Source organism: Lissotriton helveticus, chromosome 1_1, assembly GCF_964261635.1.
Source record: "Lissotriton helveticus chromosome 1_1, aLisHel1.1, whole genome shotgun sequence".
Taxonomy (NCBI): domain Eukaryota; kingdom Metazoa; phylum Chordata; class Amphibia; order Caudata; family Salamandridae; genus Lissotriton; species Lissotriton helveticus.
The window spans coordinates 279778169-279799610 of record NC_136057.1 but is presented as its reverse complement, the minus strand read 5'-3'; the positions used below and the strand labels follow the sequence as shown (position 1 = coordinate 279799610).

Below are 21442 nucleotides of genomic sequence, written 5' to 3'. Positions count from 1 at the left end.
CCATTTATATATATGATAAAAAGCAGGGGTGCCAACACGCACCCTTGTCTGACACCCCTACCGATATTAATGGTCCCTGAAACTTCACCACCCTTCCCTATCCTTACTTGGGCTTGAAGATCACGGTGTAGGTAGGCTAGGAAGTTTACCAATGCTACGTCCAACCCACCAGCCACAAGGATAGCCCACAGCTTCGACCTAACTAGGTCAAAAGCTGTGGACAAATCCATGAAAGCCATATAGATGGGGGCCCTCCTAGCAATGTTGTATTTTCCTAGAAGTACATTTAAATTGAGGCATTGTTCGACTGTTCCTACCTTACCCCTAAACCCCAGCTGGCATGGGTCCAGAATAGCATTTACCTCTGTCCATTCCAGGTTTTTATTGTATAGGACGCTCCCTAAAGTTTTAAGTGTATTATCTATGAGAGAGATCGGCCTGTAATTACATGGGAGTGATCCATCTCCCTTCTTAAAAATCGGCACTATAATGCTTCTTGCCCAGGTTGCAGGTATAGTGGTCTGGGTTAGATTGTTAAAAAACTTTCAAGAGTAAGGGGGCCCAAAATACCGGGTTCCACTTAATCAAGTCAATTGGGAGCCCATCCGGGCTCAGGGCCTTATTGCCTAAGCTCTGATTAATAGCTTCCATTACTTCAGAGATACTTATATTTATGGGGACTGGACTGCCAGGTTTAAAAATTTCATCATGTGGGGGCGGAGGGGTATAAATACCCGAGAAGTGTTCCACCCATGCCTCACTGGCTATATTACAGCCGATGGGCGATGCTGATTGACCAGTAGATCGGACGTCACGGACCGCTGCCCAGAAGTTACTGCCCTTATTCAGGGTAGCGGCCTCAATTAATTTGTCCCATTTGTCTGTCAGAAGCTCCTTCTTCCTATCATTAGTTACCTTCTTGTAGATTTTCCTGGCCAGTTTAACCTCTGACGGGTACCTTGGAATAGCTGAGAGGGCACAGCGCAGCTTCCTATTAGCTAAAGAGCACTCCTTATTGAAACATCTAGGGTTAATTGCCATTTCTACAGAGGGTTTGGAAAGAAAGGCCTTGATCGTCTGACAGATCATCCCAAAATCCCCGACTATCTGCCCTAGTGAATGGTCAAGTGAGAGACAAGACTCTATCAATGGCAAGTTATTCCTTACTAGTTTACTAAAAATTTTAGAATTGTCGACCCCCCTCCAACATAGTCCTAAATTGTCCGATGACACTGTTAGATTTGTGGCCCCACATTCAATCTGGAAGGTTGGCCTTTGGGCGGTGTGTATCACTATTGTAATTGGGTTGTGATCACTGAAATCGGATGGTACCACCTCGGCAGCTCCCAGTTGATATTCTATTAGTGGGCATACAAAAATAAAATCTATGGTGGTGCTACAGCCCCTTCCCCTATAGGTCGGACAATTGTTCTTAGTTGACCCCCTTCCCAGATCCATAACATTAGACAAATTGTGTGATGCTATGAATCTAGACAATTCTCTACCTCTACATAATGATCGGCTGTGATAGGCTAACTCAGTTTCAGAGTCTATTTCCGAACGTTTGGCATTAAAATCCCCGCCCAGTATAAGGCCCAGTGAATCCCAATTAATATAATGGTTATCCAGTTCTGATATAAAATCAAAGAGCTTTATAAAGCTCTTAGTTGGGACTGACTGAAAATCTTTGTTATAAAAATGTATCAGATGGAAATGAATCCCTCTTTTGTACAAGACTGCTTGGTAGTCTAGACTGTCTGATGGGATTACCTTAGCTCTGCCACCAGCAGCCACATTAATTCCCAGGAAGAGACCTCCAGAGGGTCTCCCCATCCTAGGGACTTGGGATGGTACGCTGAAACAATGAAAGCCCTCGATAAATAGCTCTTCTGTGGCCCACGTTTTTTGAAACATTACAATGTCGTAGGACCTAATCATATTTACCCAATCTATATTATCAATCTTTGAGCGTAGACCTGCCACGTTCCAGCTCAAGACGCTCAGGCTAATATCTTTGTCACTTATTAGTGGGTATGACCTTTCTTCTGTATAATTAGCTCTAGGTGGGTTATTTATGTGTGGCCTGACATTTGCACCTGCATTGGGGACCATATCTAGTAGTCAATCTTGTGACTCCAGAGTGGAAAGAGCATGGTAACCGTTAGAAAGGGGCATGGCTGTTTCAATACTTCCATTTGGGATTAGAGGTGGCTTATAGAAGTAGCCCTGGGGAAGTGAGCTAATATTGGTGGGGGGAGAAAATGATTCATCCATAGTGGACAGTAAACGACGGTCCATCTGGGGTCTCCTGAAGTTTAGGACAATGCAGTCCCCTTCTATAGACTTATTTGAAGGTCCGACCCAACCCACTCGCCTAGCCATGATTATTTCATCCATCCTACGCAAGTCAAACTTTTTATGTTTATGGAGCCAGTCTGCCGATTTATTATGCAGATCGCTGCAGGACTCTGTCTGCCCCTCCCTAAGTGCCGGGATGCCTGCTAGGACGAGTACATATGGGGCAGAGGCTGGGGGGAGGTGTAGAACGTCTGGGATAGGGTTGTTCCTTTGAGCGCGGTGGGAGCCAGATTTCCCAATATTTCTATTCCCCGTGGTGATAATATTGACTGGCCTTAGGGCCTGATTTGGCTGCCTGCCCTGAGTGATACCCCCCTATCGGAGAACAGATTAGGGCTGAAGAGAATTTTTTATTTTTTTAATCTGCATCCAAGGTTGAGAATGGAGTATGGAAGAAAGGGTGAACTATGTATGGTGCATGTTGTTGTTAATCTAAAGGAGGTTAATTTGTGGGAAAGAGTGGTGGAAAACAAATTAATTTAGCTTTTCACTGTGTCCATAGCTCAGCCTCACGAACCTACGAGAATTTGTTTTTGGTGTACAGGGAGCTAATGGGTGATGGGATAACTAACAATTTACAGTCTTCATGTGTTTTAGGCCTGACAGGAATCTGTTAGCTATCAAAAAGGCAACAATGTGAATTAACAGATGTCAAACTACATTTTTCTGTCTTGGCCTCCATCTCTCTAGGGAGTCACAATTTCATGGCAAGACCAGAGGCTAGCAGTATGCATAAATTCTTTTATTGCACTACTCCTTGCAGCACTTCAAAGAATTACATCACAAAACTCAAAAACTCTAGAACATAGAATTCCCAACAAAATATAATCCAATACACAGCAGCCATCTTCCTCTTTTGTTTGCTGCTCCTTCCAGATAAGTATGCTGTGGTGTGAGCAGGACGGCAGTTGTTGTATTATTAGTGATTTAAAGTTTTGTTTTTAATGTAAAAACGCGGGTTGTGAGTTTGACTGTTTGTCATTAGGTTTGATTAGGTTCATGTTTAATGCGGTTTTAGTTAACCCAATTTATGGGTTGAAGTAGGTTTTGATGTTTAGGTAACTGTTTGTAAGAATCCAATCCAAGTATTATAAAATCAGGTTTATTCATGAGGAGCACAGTACAGCAGCTGATCTTCACAAATACTCCAAGACTTCTGTTGCCTGGAACATGGAACTCCACGAACCATCGCAACAGATTACAATTGAGGTTTCAAGCATAAACTTCTTAAAGAAAATGCATAAAAGAAACAGTAACCGAATAATAATAAGTATAAGCATACAAAAATGTTGTTTAAGTTATTTATTGTTTTATTGTTAGGCGTTGTTTAAAAAAAAAAAGTATGTTTTTTTTTGTTTTACCGTTATTTTAAATGCATGCTTCGCGAGCGCGATCTTTTCAGCTTGTGGCGTCTTGAATTCCGATAGGGAAGTTCTCGGGAGGCTGAGTTATGTCATCATGCTTCGTGCGTGGGGACGCAGGGCGGCCATATTGGGAGAAGTCTAGTACACTGATTACCGTACAAGCGGAGCGCTCGCGCTTTGACAGTGGATTCAGTCAGGATCAGCTGTTGGTAGGCGAAGCGTTAGCGATTTGGCATTTGGGAAATAAAAAAGAGGGTTTATTTAGAAGAATATATTTCAAAGAAATTAATCATTTTTGTGCAGTTGCTGATGAACCATGGAGTCAGGTGATGTGACACAGAGCTCAAATAAGAGTGATACAGATTTGAGGAAAATAGTACAGGAGGAGATTAAGAGCTCAATGAAGGATGTTCTTAAAAGTGTTTTAAAGAGAAAGAGGAGAGTTGAGGAAAACTCGGAGGATGAGTATTGGAGTTTTGAGGAGGAGCAAGAAGGTGAAAGTAGTTTTAAAGGAAAAAGAGCAAGGAAGAGTACAAATGTTGAAGTGGGAATAAGATTTTTAAAGAAAGGCGATGGTGAGCCTAGCGCCACAAGAGATGAAGGTGTCCTTCGCGGCACAAATGATGGTGTCCTTAGCGGCACAAAACATGTGAATATATCACTGGATGATAGTTCGGAAAATGGTAGTGATAATGATATCTGCTGAGAGATATTTTGCAGGAGAACGATTGGATGGTAAAGCTGCATCTGAAGGACGCTTACTTCACGATTCTGATAGCAGAAGAAAGTCGCAAATTTTTGCAATTCAGGTGGATGGGTCAGTTGTACCAGTTTACTTCTCGTCTGTTTGGTCTGGCATCAGCTCCATTGTGTTTCACCAAGATGTTGAAGCCAGCGGCGAAGTTTCTCAGGGAAAGAGGAGTGCTAATGATCATGTATCTAGACGATTTTCTGATAAAGTCTCAGGGTCAGGATTTATTGAAGGATCAGTTAGTTTTGACTATGGGTCTTATGGAGAGTTTGGGTTTCATTGTAAACAAGGAGAAGTCTGTCTTGGTACCGACTCAACGTCTAGAATTTTTAGGTTTTGAAGTAGACACTGTGGAGATGTCATTACGTTTACCAGAAAAGAAGGTGAAGAAAATAAAGTCAGAAGTGAAGGGTTTGTTAAGGAGGGAGAGAGTGGTTTTGAGATCCTTGGCAAGGGTGATTGGTTTGTTTTCTTCCTCAATTCAGGCAGTATTCCCAGGGCCTCTTCATTACAGAGCATTACAAAGGTTGAAGGCAGATGCTCTCAGGAAGGGTTTGTGGTATGGAGATCAGGTGACTATTTCAGGAGAGGCTTGGGAGGAGTTGGTTTGGTGGTTAGAAAATCTGGAGGCATGGAATGGCCGTGCGATTTTTGGGATTTGTCCGGATTTTGTGTTAGAGACAGATGCAAGCCAATTGGTTGGGGTGCATGTCTGGAGGGTCAGGAGGCTGGTGGAAGATGGTACTAGGAGGACGGTTCAGTGCACGTAAATGGTTTAGAGATGATGGCAGGCCTTTATGGGTTAAAACATTTTGGAAAAAAGTTGAGGAGTTTCAATGTCTTGTTAAAGAGGGACAATAAAACTTCCGTGCGGTACATACATCGGTTGGGTATAAGCAGGTCGAGGAACCTGTCCCAGTTGGTGAAGGAGATCTGGAGTTTTTGTTTAGAAGAGAGAATTGGTTTGCAGGCGGAATATTTTCCAGCCCAGTGCAATGTAGTAGCAGATTGGAATTTGAGGTATCTGAGGGATTACAGCAACTGGAAATTGAATGTTCAGATTTTCAGGAGGATATATCAAGTTTGAGGTCCATTGGAAGTGGACCTGTTTGCATCGAGGCTGATTTTTCAACTGTTTCGTTATTACAGTTGGAGACCGGATACTTTAGCAGAAGAGGTGGATGCATTTCAGCAGTACTGGAGGAAAATTCAAGGATATGCGTTTCCACCATTTGCGTTGATACAGAGGGTGCTGTTGATGGTGAGCCGTCAGAAGTGTCAAGTGGTGTTAGTAACGCCATTCTGGGCATCTCAGGCTTGGTTGCCAAGTCTTTTGGAGTTGGCTATGGAGGAACCTTTGTTGATTCCAGTATCAGAAGACATGCTTCTAGGAGAGGGAGGAGTGTTTCATCCATTGGTTCTAGAGGGGGCTTTGAGCCTTCTTTTATGGAGGATTTCAGAGGAGGAGAACAGTTCAAGGAACTTTCGGTGCAAGCTCAGGAGTTGCTCAGAGAATCTTGGGCCCCAGGTACCAGGAAGAGGTACTTTGGAGCTTGGAAGAAGTGGACTTGTTGGTGCTTGGAAAGGGGTTTAGATCCTGTGGAGGCATCTGCCATAAAATTGGCAAATTTTTTATCTGCTCTGTTTTTAAAAGGATGGAGTTATCGGACTATACATTTTTATAGGTCTGCGGGTGCACCATTCATAGATTAGTTGGAGGTTGTTCTATAGGTAGGGAACCTTTGATATGTAGAGTTTTGAAAGGGATTAAGTTGAGGAGAAGTCCAAGGCCTAGGTAGAATGATGGGTGGGATGTTAGTAAAATCCTAACATTATTTGAAGGTTGGCCTGCTAATAAGTATCTGAGTCTGAAGCAGTTATCTGGTAAATTTTGTATTTTATCTAGTTTAGGAGAGTGTCGGACGTAAGGGCTTTGAACATTAGTAGCCAGTGTTTTTCACCGGATGGGGTAATTTTTAGCATAACTAAAAGGACTAAATGTATGTCAAAGTCAGTTTTTTATCCAAAATTTGATGAACATCTAAAATGATGTGTGGTTAGGTGCTTGAGAGAGTATGAGGGACGAGTGTGTGAGTTCAGAAGGCATGGCGATGATCAACTTTTGATTTCTTTTGTTCGTTCTTTTAGACCAGTTACTTCCACCACCATTGCAAGGTGGGTGACATTTTGCATGTCTGAGGCTGGTGTGGACTTGAAAGAGTTTGGTGCGCATTCTGTGAGATGCGCGATGGCGAGTAAGGTTTTCTTGGCTGGTGGACGTTTGGAGGAGATCTTGCGTGCTGCCGATTGGTCAAGTGCGGATGTTTTGCGAAGTTTTATTTGAAACCTTTGGGTCATGTTTCGTCTGTGGTTCCATAACAGCTTTGAACATGCATTATGCTAGCCGCCAGTCTTGCCATGAAATGTAGATTCTCCAAGTCTGTGTAGAGAGAATATGGATTTCATTAACGACACAGAGGCTGGCATCATCCCTCCCTCCCAGTTGGAGAGGGTTTGGGGTTGTTAGGTTTTGAGGTGTATTTCTCTAATGGAAATGTTTATTTGGAGTTGGTTTTTTCATGGAAGATTTTCTGGATTTATTTCAGATGTTCAGTAGATCAAGGAAAGTTGGAGTTCTGCTACAGAAGTCTGGTTTGAATGTTCCTTCAGGAACAGTGTAGTATCTCCAAACTTAAAGGAACAGAGGAAGTAAGAGTAGTTGAATGGTAATAAGTAGAACTTTTATTCTACAGATGAAATAAAGGATGCAGCTCCAGTAAAGGTACATCAAGAATGACATAAGATCTTCCAGTTACTGTTGCCCAGCACCCAAACATTCCAATTACATATATAACATTCTAATTAAAGGAACATGCCATTACTACACATCCTCCTTCTTAACAAAAGAATCAAAAAGAACAAAAAAAACAAAATAAAAAAACAACATAAAAATCATTAACAAACTATAATGAATTCATAACACTCTGAACCCAACAATTTGTATACTGAAATTAATTTAGTAAATTCCGCATCTTCCTAAGTGAACAGAGCAGAAACATGTGAACTCATCCACAACTATCCCCCCTTTCCAAAATGCAAGAGAGAAAAGAAAACACTAAATCATCAATAATTATGTCACCAACATTTGATCATTAATAATCAAATCTCAATGCTCCGAACACAATTAACTTGAACATCACTATCATCAGACTCAGAAACAGATGAATCATCTTCATATTGAATATAAGTAACTTTTTTCTTTGAAAATTTCTTATTTTTCCGGTTGCAAACCCTTGAGAAATGACCCACCAATCCGCACTCTATACACTTTGCATGCTTAGCAGGGCATCTCTCAAAAGAAGCGGCATGTGAGTAACTCCCACACCTAAAACACACCACATCACTAAATTTCCCTTTTTCACTACCCTCACTAAATTTCTTCCTTTCATTACCCTCCCATTCCTTCCTATCGCGAAAATCACCATTTCCTCCCTCCAATTTATCTTTATACCCTGCTTTCTTCTCAATTACCTTGGCCACTACTTCCTCCTCCACCTTGTTATCCTGTGACAAAGTGACTTTTGCACATCGGTCAGACAGTTCCGCCTTTTTAACCAAAGCCACTATTTCTTTAAGACACTTGTCTCCCTCTACCCACAATTTATCCTGTAATATCTTATTCTTAGTATACATCACTACCTGGTCACGTATAAGGTCATCATGTAACTGAGCAAACTCACATTTCCTTGCTAACTTTTTCAAAGCCGAAACAAATTCCTCTACCGCCTCATCTTTCCCTTGCTTCCTATGGAAAAATGCATGCCTAGTCACAGCAATCGATACTGAGGGAGAGAAATGATCATCCAAATCTATCAAAGCACATTCAAAAACATCTGAAACACCTTCCACACTTTTATGTGAGTGCATATCCTGAAAAATACGCAAACCCTCCGGACCAAGCGAATATAACAACATCCTCTTCTTTCTTTCCGGCGAGAATGTACCATTTACGTCCTCTAAATTCGCTATATAGTTAAAAAAATAAGCCTTCCAATCCAACTAAGCAATCAACGGTTCTCCAGGAATAGCTAGAAATTCTTTGGGGGAATTGATTTGTAAATTTGAAGTCAAATGTACACCCAACGAATCCTTGTCCCCAGTACCTGAACTCCCGGCTACCAAAGACATACTCAAAAATTCACACACCAGAAAAGATAAAAAAAAAAAAAAAAAAAAAAATCAAACACTCAACTAACCACTACGTGAAAGATAAGTTAGTGAATAAAACCACTTCGTGAATGATGAACCGGCAAATATAACCACTTCGTGAATGAAAAGTCAGTAAATAAACTAATACCTCTTGAAATTAAAACACCTCATGAAATTAAGACAGTCAAATAACCACCACGTGAATGATGAATTAGTAACTAAACTAACACCTCAAGAACCTTCTAAACCTCATGAAACCTCTGCTGCATGTATACTCCAAGAAATCTCTACTGCATGTATGATATGACAATCAAAATACACTTCATGAATCATTCACAGCATACTACAGGCATGAAAGTAAATACCACTAAAACTGTTTGACATGTCATTAGTAATCGAAAATCTTTCTTGCACACTCGATATGAAGAGAGTACATGACACACAGTGTGCGTGTCACCAGCAACACAGTAAAACGATTCTCATCCAAATGCTTTCAATGTTGCTTTACTCCGTGTATTTCCAAACAAGTTTCTCCCAGCTCCTTTCTTTTTAACTTCAATAGCTCCGAATGCCGAATGACGCTCCGTTTACTGCAAAATTCAAAGTCGTGAATTCAAAGTCATGAAAAAAAAAAACGAAGTAAATGCTTCCCGACTCGTTCCTATGAGGTTACTATGGGAACAATCAACAAAGAAGATGGCGGCCGAGCGCGGCAAGCAGCGTGATGACGTGATGACACTACCCAAGATGCAACGTTCCTTCCGCGATGACGCGTAGAAGTTCACAAAAGAGGAATTTTGGACGCGCTGCTCCCACCGACGACAAGAACACTCCAACGTTCCAAAGAAGAATCATGAGCGCGCTGCACTGCTTTGTGAGAATGTTCCGTTGTTAAACGTTGGTAAATTCGTAATTTGAAATTAAACACCACGTAATCCTTCGGCAAAGAATAACGCAATCCAAGATGCGATTAAATCGGCAATCCTTCGGCAATGAACAACACACACTTCCTCTTCACGTTGCAAATTGTGGCATAATAATGGAGTAAATTGCAAATTGTGGCATAATAATGGAGTAAAGAATCATAACCACACTCCTTTTCCCAGAGAAATGTCGAAATCAGCGTCGCTCTCCGGTCCCCAAACGAAATTTCTTTTCCTTACTCTTTGAAATATCGTAACACATTCCTTTTCCCAGCGAAAGTCGAAGTCACAGCTGGCCTTCCTGGATAAAGTCAACCCTCCGTTTTCTTAGGCACTTCTGTACTTCCCAACAGGTTCTCTTCTTTTAAAGACCATCCATGTCGCCATAATTGTAGTATCTCCAAACTTAAAGGAACAGAGGAAGTAAGAGTAGTTGAATGGTAATAAGTAGAACTTTTATTCTACAGATGAAATAAAGGATGCAGCTCCAGTAAAGGTACATCAAGAATGACATGAGATCTTCCAGTTACTGTTTCCCAGCACCCAAACATTCCAATTACATATATAACATTCTAATTAAAGGAACATGCCATTACTACAAACAGCTTAAAAAGAGTAAGATGGCTGCTGTGTATTGGATTATATATTGTTGGACATTCTATGTTCTAGAGTTTTTCAGTTTTGTGATGTAATACTTTGAAGTGCTGCAAGGAGTAGTGCAATAAAAGTATTTATGCATAATACTAGCCTTCGTGTCTTTAATGAAATCCAGATTCTCTCTACACAGACTTGGAGAATCTACATTCTTCTCTTTGCCTTTCAGATGCAGTCTCTTAGCCAGATTACTAGTCTTTCCAGGTCTGACTCTAAACGGCCCATTTGCTCTTACACTTAGGAAGTAATTAGCTCTTTCCTCAGTTATGCTTTTATTCAAAACATGCTGTTTATACTGTAAATGAATGATTTGCCCCAGGCCACACACCTATTAGGCTGTTAATTGCAGCCACATTTGAGTGGGCAGTGTAGAATACAAACTTACTGAAATAATGCACTGACCCAAACCCCACCCCTGTGACATAACTCTAGTTTTGATACTTATTTCTAATACCTTTATAAAAAGTTAACGTTTCAGAGAGGATGTGGCAAAGAAATGTTTAATTTAATTTTTTAAAAGTCAGGTATTATAGAGCAACAAAACTAAATGCTTTTTCATGAAAAGGACATCTATTCTAGAAAAATTAGCTTATTTATGTACAGAGAGAAATATCTGTGGTTTCAGAAACTTGCAATCTGATCTTTGAAACAAAATTACTGTATTTATGGAATGTATTATGAAACTATTTTTGAGGCTGTTCTCAGTAAACTTAATGATTTTGGTGGCACTTACACCTACGACTCACCAGCCCTGTACAATAGTAATGCTCTTTACAACTGAGTGAAAGAGTGCTTCGTAGTACAAGATCTGTTCATCTGTACAATACTGTGTATGACAAATACAGAGCACAGCTAAGCTTTAATCAGTTTTACTTACTTCCATTCAGATTACAATATGTAATATTGTCTTGTTTAAATTAAGCTTATGCCACTTCCATTGGACAGTTTGACAGATGTAAGAATAATGGGACTCTATAGGTCTTACACTCCTGACAAGCGGAAGAAGTCAGACCACACTCCAAAGGCGGCTCCTGCTTTTATTGCCTTTTATCCCTTTTTACTTATGTCCAATCACATTGAAGACAAATCAAATGGGTGTGTTTTCTCTGTAACAGACTCTTCACTGCTATGTTGTGACTCACCGTGCAAACCTTTTCTGCCTCTTGAGTTGCCAAATGTTCTGCTTGTCTGAGGCAGAATACATGCCTTCAAATAAGAGGTCGTCTTCAGAAACATTCTGTGAAATCTGAGGCTTGAAGAAGAGAAAAGTCACAAGTTATTACTAACTCAGACCAACAAGAACAATATTTATGCAGGGAAAACTACAGACAAAAACTGTTTATGGGTAAAATGTCTTGAAAAAGCCAATTTATTAACTATGAGTGGCTTTATGGGTCAATTAATGCAATGTAAATGCTCAGTTATTGAAAAACACTAAAACTGTACACGAAAGTAATCATAGAGCCACAAGAAACTACTGACCCAGAACAACCATCGATTCAATGAGAACAAAATACTGATTATTTATCTTTGATCAAGACCATCCATTGGTAAGAAATTCATTAATGATCCAAAGTCATACATCCATGTGAAACTACTTGACGGTAATGATCTATATTTGTTTCAAAAAATGTTGGTTCAATCAATGCTCTGTCTACTAAACAATGGACTTATACTAAACCAGACCACCCACAACCTATAATGAAAAAAATGTAAAATAGCAAATTCCGAAACAACCATCTATCAGGAAGCAATTCATACACCAAACCAACCAGCAGACCATAGGCAACTACTATTCTAGACAAATAAACATCCACAGAAATGCAGGAACCCAGGCCAAGAATGAGTACCAAACTAAATTGATGATTCACGGAAAAACATTAGCACATAAAGTAATTGAAATTAAAAAGAATATATTCCACCTGTTTGTGTTTCACTTACATCCTTAATGGCTAAAGATGTAAACTTTATGCAGCATTTTCAAACACTCGTTTTCTCAAGTTAACCATGTTTCAAAACCAATAAAAATAGGCAAAGAAACTATTCTTAAATTGGGTAATTGTGACATCTGCTATTTGCAGTTCTTGGAGATGGCAGAACTCTGCTATTTAGCCCAAAATATTAACATCATTCTTATTGCACTTTTATGCTATCAATGCTTCGCCGTTTAGTCACTGAAAAACTACAATACAAGGCTTTAATTGATTGTTCTGTGTTATTCCTGTGAAGGCATTAACAGTAATTGGTGGATAGCAAGACATTAACAGTAACTGATGAATCTCCATTAACTTCAGAACTGTTGCAATAAAGAACATAAATGACAATTTTTTAATTATGACTAACTATGTAATAACAAACTAAAAGGCTTTTGGGGACTTTTGCAAGAATACCTAAAGAATTAATTTCTTCTATGTTTATCAAAAAAGAACAGTGATCAGCAGAAAGATTATGTTTTGGCAACATTTTTTGTTCATGCTACAGGTCATGACAGGAAAAATAGAACCATTCTGCATGTTTCTACTCATTCAGAGCTACAGCATTTTTAATCTGACATATTAAACTAATTCCAATTCATTTTTTTGCAACACTTAATAAATGTTTTCAGTGTGGTTAATTTCACAGTTCAGTTGAACTTTTATTCTTCGTGTCTTCCTGGCAGAGTGGTCACACGTCCATAGGTGTACTGAAATCAGGCCGTCAGAGTTCTGGTACTTATACCCAGTTGTGCCTTTGAAGTGAGGGAGGCTCAGAAGAAAGCTTTGAAGTGCACAGAAGCCCCTCTTCTTGCCCTGGCTCCAGACCCACTATAGGGTGGGGGTATGCAGCCCTTTGTGTGGGGACAGGACACAGTCTGTTCAGGTTCAGGTGTAAGCTCCTCCTTCCCATCCTGCCCAGGATGTCCCATCAGTCACACCCAAGCTTCCTTTGTGTGTAGCATGCACAGAGGAATGCACAAAGCCCAGCTGTCACCCACCCCAGATATGCAATCAGTAAAAGGCAAAAGGCACCAAAAGGTTAAAGTGGCATTTTAAGAATTAAAATTTATTTTAGATCTAACTTCACCAGATGTTGTGATTTTAAATTTTGAATCCAGCGACACCAAATATGGGGGCCCAATCTCTTCCCAGTTGGAAATTACACTTATAAGATGTAATAAGGTAATCTCAATGTTAACTCTCAAACAGTTATCCTAAACCCCTGATCATGAAACCCTTTGCTGACCCTCAAAAACTATTGGATACCGACCACCTGAGGAACAACCTTCTCCTGGACCCCGCCCAATCGGGATTCCGATCAAACCATAGAAAAGAGACCTGGTCGCAGCCACAGATGACATCAGGTCTCCCTTAGACCAAGGGGACACCGCAGCCCTGATCCTGTTTAATGTCTCAACAGCATTCGACATGGCATCCCACTGCACCCTCCTAAATAGACTCCGCCAGATGAGAATCCAAGGTGATGCCATCAGATGGATCGCATTTTTTCTGATCAGAACACACAGCATCCACCTCCTGCCCTACACCTTGGACCACAAACATCATCTGTGGCATACCCCAAGGCTCCTCCCAGAGTCCCTCCCTGGTTAATATATACATGCCCCCCGCGGCCACCTTGGACAGAGCTTATTGTATGAACGTCATCTTGTACGCAGATGATACTCAACTCATACTCCTCCTATCTGCTGACTCCATCAACACCAAATAAAGATTCCACAGGGGTATGACCAGTGTCGCCAGCTGGATACACAACAACTACCTCAAACTTGACACCGACAAAACAGAGGCGTTCATCTTCAGGAACATGACTTTCAACACCACCCCCCCACCCTCCAGGACAACACCTGGTGGCCAGCAGAACTAGGCCCCTAACTAACACCCCTAGAACACGTCAGAAACTTCAGCATCATACTTGACAGTAGGCTCACCACGAAAAGCCAGATAAATTCAGTATCCTCAGCTTGCTTCATCACCCTGCGCATGCTCCGGAAAGTCTTCGAGTGAATACCCATCAGCACCAGATGCATTGTCACCCAGGCCCTCGTCACCACCCACCTGGACTACAGCAACGCCCTATATAGGGATCCTCACCCAGCTTCTACACAGACTATAAACCATCCACAACGCAGCAGCCAGGCTCATTCTTGACCTCCAGAGGCGAGCCCATATCACCCTTCACCTCAGATCCCTCCACTTGCTCCCCATACACAAGAGATGTCAGTTTAAAATGCTGACCCATGCCTACGGAGCCCTTCACAATGTGGCACCAGTCTAGCTCAACCCCAGGCTGAACTTCCACCAACCCACCACACAGCTGCGATCTACCATCCTCACCCACACTCCTTTTTACCGCTGCAGCACGATAGGTGGCCGCTCCTTCTCCTACCTGGACCCCAAGACATGTAAGAGCCTCCCCCTCCACCTCAGGACCTCCCCCACACTGCAAGAAATCAGAAACTGTCTTAAGACTTGGCTGTTCGACTGACGACGTGCAGCAGCAGAATTACCCCTCCTCCTCTCTCCTCCCCCCAAACCCCCACAGACTTGGATACACTCACGGGTGATAAGCAGCAAATGTTTAATTAGTAAAGAAATTAGTGCCGGGCCCTCGACAGGAAGAGACAACAGCTTTTACCAACAATTGCCCCTGGCAGTGCTGCCAATGACAGCACCAACACACTACTAATCATCACACTCTTAAAAATGTGACAATTCATACTATTCCAGGGCACCCGACGCTATAGGAATGGCTTGAGGGGCAAATACTAATCATTGGAAATGTAAATTGAATCAATGAACAGATTTTGTTGTTCTCCTACGTTAATTTGGCAGACGCCACTACCATGTAGAAGACTGTCATAAGCCCCATTGCTGGAAATTAAGTGCCCTTGGCTGCGCACCAGAAACCACCGGCTCAAATTAAGCACTGTAAGCAGCGCTTTAAATATCCTCTTTGACTGAATGTTATCCTGTGGGAGAGATATGCCTTGCAGAAGTAAAAACGAGTTTAGGAGTATTTCACTACCAGGACATGTAAAACTTAAAAGTACATGTCCTACTTTTAAAATGCACTGCACTATGCCCTTGAGCTTTCCAGGGCCTACCTTATACCTTAGGAAGGTTTGGGCTGGGCAAGAGGTTTAACATGCTAGGTCGACCTTGCAGTTTAAAAATGCCCAAACAGGCTGTGCGGTGGCAGGCCTGAGACATATTTAAGGGGCTACTTGAGTAGGTGGCACCATTAGTGCTGCAGGTCCACTAGTAGCATTTAATTTACAGGCTCAGGGCACATGGTGGGCACTTTACTAGGGTCTTATAAGTAAATCAAATATGCCAATTAGGTAGGAGCCAATGCAACCATGTTTAGAAGGGAGCACATGCACTTCAGCACTGGTTAGCAGAGGTCAGAAAAAGAGGAGAAGGAAGGAAAATGTTTGGAGTTACCCTTCAAAGAGGACCATTTTTTCAATAAATTCCATAAAGCCAGGGTAGACTAAGCAATACCTTGATGGACTTCCCAGCTTAGGGCATGAGAACGTGGACAATGGCCCGCTACTGCAGGAGCACTTATCAGTACTATTCCTCTCTGAATTCAGTTGGTTCCCTTTATCTATACTCTCTGGGGCCACTGAACTGACCCATGGGGAACACTTCTTCCCACCTACAGATCCCATCAGTGCAATACCTAACATTAACACCATGGCCAACAGAGTGATGTGGCCCTTCCCACCACTTGGATCAGACTTCTGTCCCCAAGCCAATGAGAACTCTGCTCATAAGGAAAGTAGCAAACAGGCCACTAACATCTGTCAATGCCAAGGGCCATCCACCGCTAGGTGGAGGCTCTAAGTGGAGATATTGGGTGGGCCTCTCTTTCAGCCTTGGGGCTGGAAAGGAGTTACCTACTTGCTCCTGAGGTTTCTCTGACCTCTGAGGTGTTTTAGTGTGGGGGCAGTAGCCCCAGGTGCTTTGCACCCTACTTTCACCCTACCTCCCATTAGATATATGGTGGTATCCTGAAACTGGCCATTCAACCCAGGGCACACACCCTCAGGTAGACAGGGGTGAGTCCTTCTCACTCTGCCCCTCCATCTGGGATCTGGTAACCCTAGAAAACTGAACTGTCAGGGTGCCCTTGATGGCTGTCCTTCTCAGTTCTCCTGACAGCGGGGCAACTCCTTCCCCATAATGCAGTCTATGGGCATCTGGTGTCTAACTATGACACTCCTTCGGATGTATAACATTACAACGCATGCTTTTACATCGCATGCTTTTACATCGCAGTTTTTACAACGCATGCTGTTACAACGCATAGCGCTTTGGGGTGCTGGATATTGAATAGTTTAATTTACTATTCCAACTCCAGTCCCCGTGGATAGTAGGCAAGGTGTTGGATAGTAAATTAAATCTATTCCCTATCCTAGAGCGCCCCCCCAGCGCAATGCGTTGTAATGGTTTGCGTTGTAAAAGTTGCGATGTAAAAGCACTGCGTGGTAAAAGTTGCGTTGTAAAGGATGTTTCCCCCCTCCTTCGGGTCATCTCTCCACCCCATTCCAGAGATGCCAGGGCCATAGGGTGGGGAAAAGTCCTACCATGGGCCTGAGTAACCATATTCACCTGGCTGGTGTACTGCACTGGAGCAGCTAGCTTTTCCACAACCATGGTCTGCCTTGTCTAGATATCCCTCAGAGTAGTGACTGGGACCCCATTCACTTTCACCTGGTAGAAGTGACGATTCCCACCCTCAGGGACCACCACCTCACCCTCTGAGTCTCTCTTCTAACTAAGGGAGATCATGGCATGGTCTATGACCTGCCCCTGGGGACTATTTAACCCTAAGGTCCTATTGGCCACCCCTGTCGAGGTCCCACCAGTTTGTGGTTCTTTTTTACAAAGTCTCCCTGCTTTTGTCCCATCTGGGAGCTCTCAAAGCAGCGGGGTTAGAAATGGGGCGCCATGAGCCACCACTCATCAGGACCACCCCCGTTTCTTAGAATGGGAACCCTTTCTTTCCCCATTACACTTGGTATCTTTAACCTCCCCCTTACTCTGCTGGGGGGAAGCTGAAACACCCTTCTTGGTTCACTTCCAGGCATCTACTTGGACACTCTGGTACTATCTCAGAGGTCCATCTCCTCAGCAAGCTTCCTGGGGCTCAGTCAGTTGCTGCCACCTATGTGCTGGTGCAAATCTGGAAAACAGATACTGAGCATGTGCTCTCTCATGATTAAATGGTACAACTAAACTTGCTGCCCCTCACCCAGCCATTCAGTGCCTTACTGGAGCACCCAACCAAATCTACCCAGGATTGGTTGGGGAGGTTCTGACTGTCCCTAAATCTTTGGCGATACATTTTGGGAGTCAGCCCAAATTTGGCAACCAAAATGGTCTTCCTGGGGGTAGTCTTTGATTTGCCCCCCAACATCTAATGTTAGAAGTGTGTCCCTCCCAAGTGTTGGGATGTTTTTCTACAGATGACCCCCCCCCCCCCATGCTCTTCAGGAACACTGTTAATGTTCAGTGCATCCTCATAAGCAGAAAACCACTTATCAATGCCATCTCTCACCACATAACTGGGCACTAAATCATTGGATATACAAATCTTCTTTTCTGTGGGGGCGCTAGAGGGCGCACTACAGAATGGCCGCCTGAGGGTGAGGCTCCTGTAGCCTGGACGATAATCCGGCACTTATCCTTACAAACTGGCAACGGAATTGGCTGAAACTGCACAAAGCGCTAGAATATAGCAATCCCTGCCCTCGGTGAAATTTTGGAGAAACTCGGTCTGCGGGAACTGCCGCGGTGGGGCCCTGAACTTTACCCGGGCCCAGCGCTGGAGGTCCAGGGCGGGACGCAGTCGGCGATCGTGTCCAGGAAACACCGCGGCTGCACACGTGGAGTGCAGGCCGCAAGGCCTGAAGACGGAAGGGTACTATGCGTAGAGACCGAGTCATGCATGCAGGGCACCAGCGCTGATGAGCAGACCTGGCCGGCAGAGTGCCTACCACACAGAAAGACAAAGCGGGCACGGAATAACGGGTGCCACAACCGATCCAAGGTGAGATTGGCCCACAGCGTCTTCGGCGGCCGCGATTGTGCTGCGAGCTCTCCTGCACCCGGCTACAACAACGGACGGCCGGAGGTGGACTGAGAGCGGGATCCGCTGTCCTGTGCTGCGGAGGTTTGCTGTGGAAGCTGGAGGAGTATACGAGGAAGCGCCTGTGGCGTTGGCTGGCAGGTTGAGCGGACAAGACTCGGAGGTGGTCGAACGTTAAAGTTGTGGTGAACACAACGAGGAGACGCCGGCAGGTCTCATAGGAGCTGGTATGCTATCAAATTGGCTTCAGATCACTGGGAATGTCTAGTGAGACACAGTGACTGTCTTGGAACGAGCCTGAGCAGCACAGATGTGGTGACACACGGTTAGCTTAGTCCCATCGTCCGACAGTGGGGATTATATTTCTGAGCCGGGAACCCTGTGGCATGGCTGCTAATTGTTAATTGCTAATTGAGAGTCACCAACTAGCTTGGACTGCGCCACGCTCTGGGCGTACCGGTACACATATGCAGGCTGCTTGTGAAATGAAGTGAATCTGCCTGACTCTGCCACCCTTGACACCTGCTGGGACCGGGGACCCCTGACAAGATTGAGTGCTGCGGCTGGGTGGGCACATACGACGGAGGTTGGACCTGCAGGGCCTGCGCTCTGGAAGGTCACAGCACTTGCGGGGCATAGCGTTGCACGGCGCAGTGCTTAGATAAGAGCGCCCACTTCACGCCCGGCCCTGGATCTTACTCTCGGGCCACGTACGTAGTGGGCTGCGGCAACTTACCCTTGCACCATCAAAGGGGCCAGAAAAGCTCTGAAAGTTAGGCCTGTGGAGGCCATCGAAGCTGAGTAGGAGGTGACTGGAGTGCGTGGTGCCCAGGGGTGTGTAGTCATGGGACGACCGGACTCTCGCCAACCGAAACTTACCTTTGACGGTGAAAAAAAGTGCCCGAACTCCCGTAGGGACACTACACCGCCACATGGAGATGATCAAGCGACGGGCGGCCCATCCACCGCTGAGTCAAACAACCAAAAGCTACTACAAGAAATCGGGCAAGGATTTGCTACAGTGGTAGATAAAGTGGACAGAATGTTGTCCCGTATGGACGCCATAGTACACAAAATAGACCAGCATGAAGAACGCATTGAGGAGACAGAACGGAGTCTATCCGCTAATGATGACATCACGACGGGACACACAGCGCAACTAGCACGAATGGATAACCTACCGAGGGTCATAGCAGCTAAAAACGAGGATTTGGAAGCCCGCAGCAGGCGCAATAATATACGCGTCACGGGTGTGCCAGAGTCCACAAATACTGGTCGTATGGAAGACTATATTGAAAAAATGCTTTTATCTGCTATTGGTTCTGACGCCTTCTCCACTCAATTTATTGTTGAACGGGCCCATCGGTCCCTCGGTCCCGTACCGAAACCTGGGACCCCTCCCAGACCCATCATCGCCCGTTTACTGAATTATAGGGATCGTGATGTGGCACTGCGAGCGGCTCGCACTAAACAAACCCTGACTTATGATGGCGTGACGTTTTCCATCTATCCGGGCTTCACCCCGATGGTCCAGGAAGAGAGGTGCAAATTCATAGCGGTGAAGAAAAAGCTTAGAGCGGCGCAAATGGACTATGCCTTCCTATACCTGGCCCGGCTCAGAGTGACCCACCAAGGGAAACATCGATTCTTCGCTAACCTGCAACAGATTGAAGATTATCTGCGATCACTGAAGACGGCGCAGCGAGGATCGGCGAGTCGTGGTCCAGCGGGCCGGGCCCACACGCCAGAGACTGATGAAGAATCCTAAGGGCCTTCGTCGCGGCAGGGGGATACCCTCCCGTGGTTCTATGCTACTGATTGGACATGGTTTGACTATGGTACCGGGGGCTGGGAACACTTGATGTCCATCCAGCCGACTGATTGCGGAAGCTCCGGTGGTAATGTATTCCAGGCCCCACTTCCCCACCCTGACATAGCCCGGAGGTCCCCTAGGTCGTAGGGCTGAGGGAGGGGAGGTGGCTGTGTGACTAGCTAGAGATGTCCCCCAACGGGTGTTCCCCCTGGTTACGTACTTTTAACTGGATGACGACAATGTTGTGGTTGGGGATGCAGGGAGGGGGGGAGGCGATGTGTACTGGCAAGTTGGGGCTGCTTCAGTGGGAGGTGGGTGGAGAAGAGAGGGTGAGTTCGCAGGATTGTATCGCCCTGGGAACTTGTGCTACTTGTTTGTTAATGGATGAGAATGACTTGGGAATGTTTGGGGAGGGGGTGAAGACAACGGGGGGACTGTCTGACATGATTGGGATATGTCAGTGGGAGGGGGGAGGGAAGAGGGGGTCTTGTTTTGTAACGGTACGAATTCATGCACAGGTACATATCTCTAGAAAAATAAGAGTTGATGGAGACGGGAACATGATTGACCTTATGATGTTGCTCAGTTATGACATGTCAACCAACAATGATGGATGCTGATGGGGCTGGGCAGATGTCAGTGATGTCCTGGAAGGTACGTGGTCTGAATAAAGCTAGGAAGGGCAGAAATGTATTGGCGTACATAGACAGACACCATGTGCACATAGCTTTATTGCAAGAGACGCATATACATCCACGATCTAGTCACACGTTTGCGAATAAATGGGCATTAGTTAGGAAGTTCTCCTCATACTCTTCGTATGCCAGAGGGACCGCGATATTGATTAATAAAGCAGTGCAGTTTCAGGCAATTGGTGACATATTAGACCCTGACGGCCGTTATGTGGTGCTGTGGGGCAGACTTGGTACAGACACTGTTACGATTGTTAATTGCTATGCTCCAAACGTGGATACACCCGAGTTGTTTACAACACTGTGGGAGAGGTGTGGCGCCGCGGCCAGGGCGACTGACGGTGGAATCTGGGGATCAGGGTTTCGATCCCTGGTGCCGGCGGCAGGTTAGCCCAGCACCATGTGACTCTGGGCAATAGCTTGCTTAATCTTCCCGACGGCCCCCAGCGCCTAGAGACCCTTACGGGTGATTGTGCGCTTTACAAATGTGGATTATTATTATTATTATTATTAACACTTTGGGGAAAGGTGATCAGTATTGGCTCTATGCATATTATATGGGGAGGGGATTTCAATATAGCGTT

At 44.3% G+C, this 21442-nt stretch overlaps 1 protein-coding gene across 1 annotated transcript in view; it reads right to left on the bottom strand.

Moving 5' to 3' along the window:
- LOC144769367 (uncharacterized) overlaps positions 1-21442 on the bottom strand; it is a 235124-nt gene that overhangs the window by 151095 nt on the left and 62587 nt on the right. The window contains exon 2 of the mRNA XM_078653424.1: positions 11402-11511. Within this exon, the coding sequence (XP_078509550.1) occupies positions 11402-11495 (94 nt within the window). The 5' untranslated portion in view covers positions 11496-11511. The remainder of the gene's footprint in view (positions 1-11401; positions 11512-21442) is intronic.